This window comes from Sphaeroforma arctica (genome assembly GCF_001186125.1).
Source record: "Sphaeroforma arctica JP610 unplaced genomic scaffold supercont1.2978, whole genome shotgun sequence".
Taxonomy (NCBI): Eukaryota; class Ichthyosporea; order Ichthyophonida; genus Sphaeroforma; species Sphaeroforma arctica.
In genome coordinates, this window is record NW_014037580.1 from 1 (window position 1) to 1,260 (window position 1,260).

Genomic DNA, 1,260 nt, shown 5'->3' on the forward strand with positions numbered 1-1,260 from the left:
ATACCAATATCTATCCACATCCAGGGTATACGCCTACAACAACCCTTGGCATATACACAACTCAACCACACTCTAATAGTAAAGACGCATATCACTCACATAGTCTGCATATATACCAATACCTATTCACATCCAGGGCATGCGCCTACAACCCTAACCACATACCTACCTGATTCACAAACCCTAGTCCCAGTTGTCCGTAACGATTGGACCCCATGACCAGTACTTCGGCCCGTTGCGTCAAGAGCAGTATATGACTCAGACCACAAGCCAAGTCAGTGATACTTGCGCTGGTTACCACCTTTGTGAAGTGCGCTTCTGCGAAGAGAAAGAAGCGTGACTGTGCGATTATATGCTTGTGACTGTGGGAATAGATGCTTGTGACTGTGGGAATATATGCTTGTGACTGTGTGAATATATGCTTGTGACTGTACGAATATACGCATGTGACTGTGCGAATATATGCTTGTGACTATGCGAATATACGCTTCTGACTGTGCGAGTATATGCTTGTGTCTGTGCGAATATATGCTTGTGACTGTGTGAATATATGCTTGTGACTATGCGAATATACGCTTTTGACTGTGTGAATATATGCTAGTGACTGTGTAAATATATGCTTGTGACGGTGTGAATATATGCTTGTGACTACACGAATATACGCTTCTGACTGTGCGAATATATGCTTGTGATTGTGCGAATATATGCTTGTGACTGTGCGAATATATGCTTGTGACTATGCGAATATACGCTTCTGACTGTGCGAATATATGCTTGTGATTGTGCGAATATATGCTTGTGACTGTGTGAATATATGCTTGTGACTGTGAGAATATATGCTAATGACTGTGTAAATATATGCTTGTGACTGTGTGAATATATGCTTGTGACTGTGCGAATATATGCTGTACGTGTTGGCATGTATATCTATGCGATTGATGTACGTAGTCACACGCGTAGTATGACATGCCAATTCATACAGCGGTGTGGGCCATCAAATCGATCGATTTCAACTGACTGTGCGTGCCGAACCGTGTTCCTTGACGTCATTGTGATATGCTCCATGGTAGGCACTGCCACCCAAGGTGACCCAAGGTGACCCAAGCCGCTCAATGGGGTGTGTTGTGTTAGGTTGGGTTGGGTTGTATTGTGTTGTGTTGTGTTGTGTTGTGTTGTGTTGTGTTGTATTGTGTTGTGTTGTGTTGTGTTGTGTCGTGTTGTGTCATGTCGTGTTGTTATGTGTTGTGCTGTGCTGTGTTG

The 1,260-nt window shown here is 43.4% G+C and overlaps 1 protein-coding gene across 1 annotated transcript; it reads right to left on the minus strand.

Moving 5' to 3' along the window:
- Positions 1 to 145: 145 nt before the first annotated feature.
- On the minus strand, positions 146 to 318 carry SARC_13177 (hypothetical protein; the record flags this gene model as incomplete). Its single annotated transcript, XM_014292698.1, has 1 exon — positions 146 to 318. A coding segment is annotated over one exon (173 nt), but the record flags the coding sequence as incomplete, so codon positions are not given.
- Between the last annotated feature and the right edge of the window lie 942 nt (positions 319 to 1,260).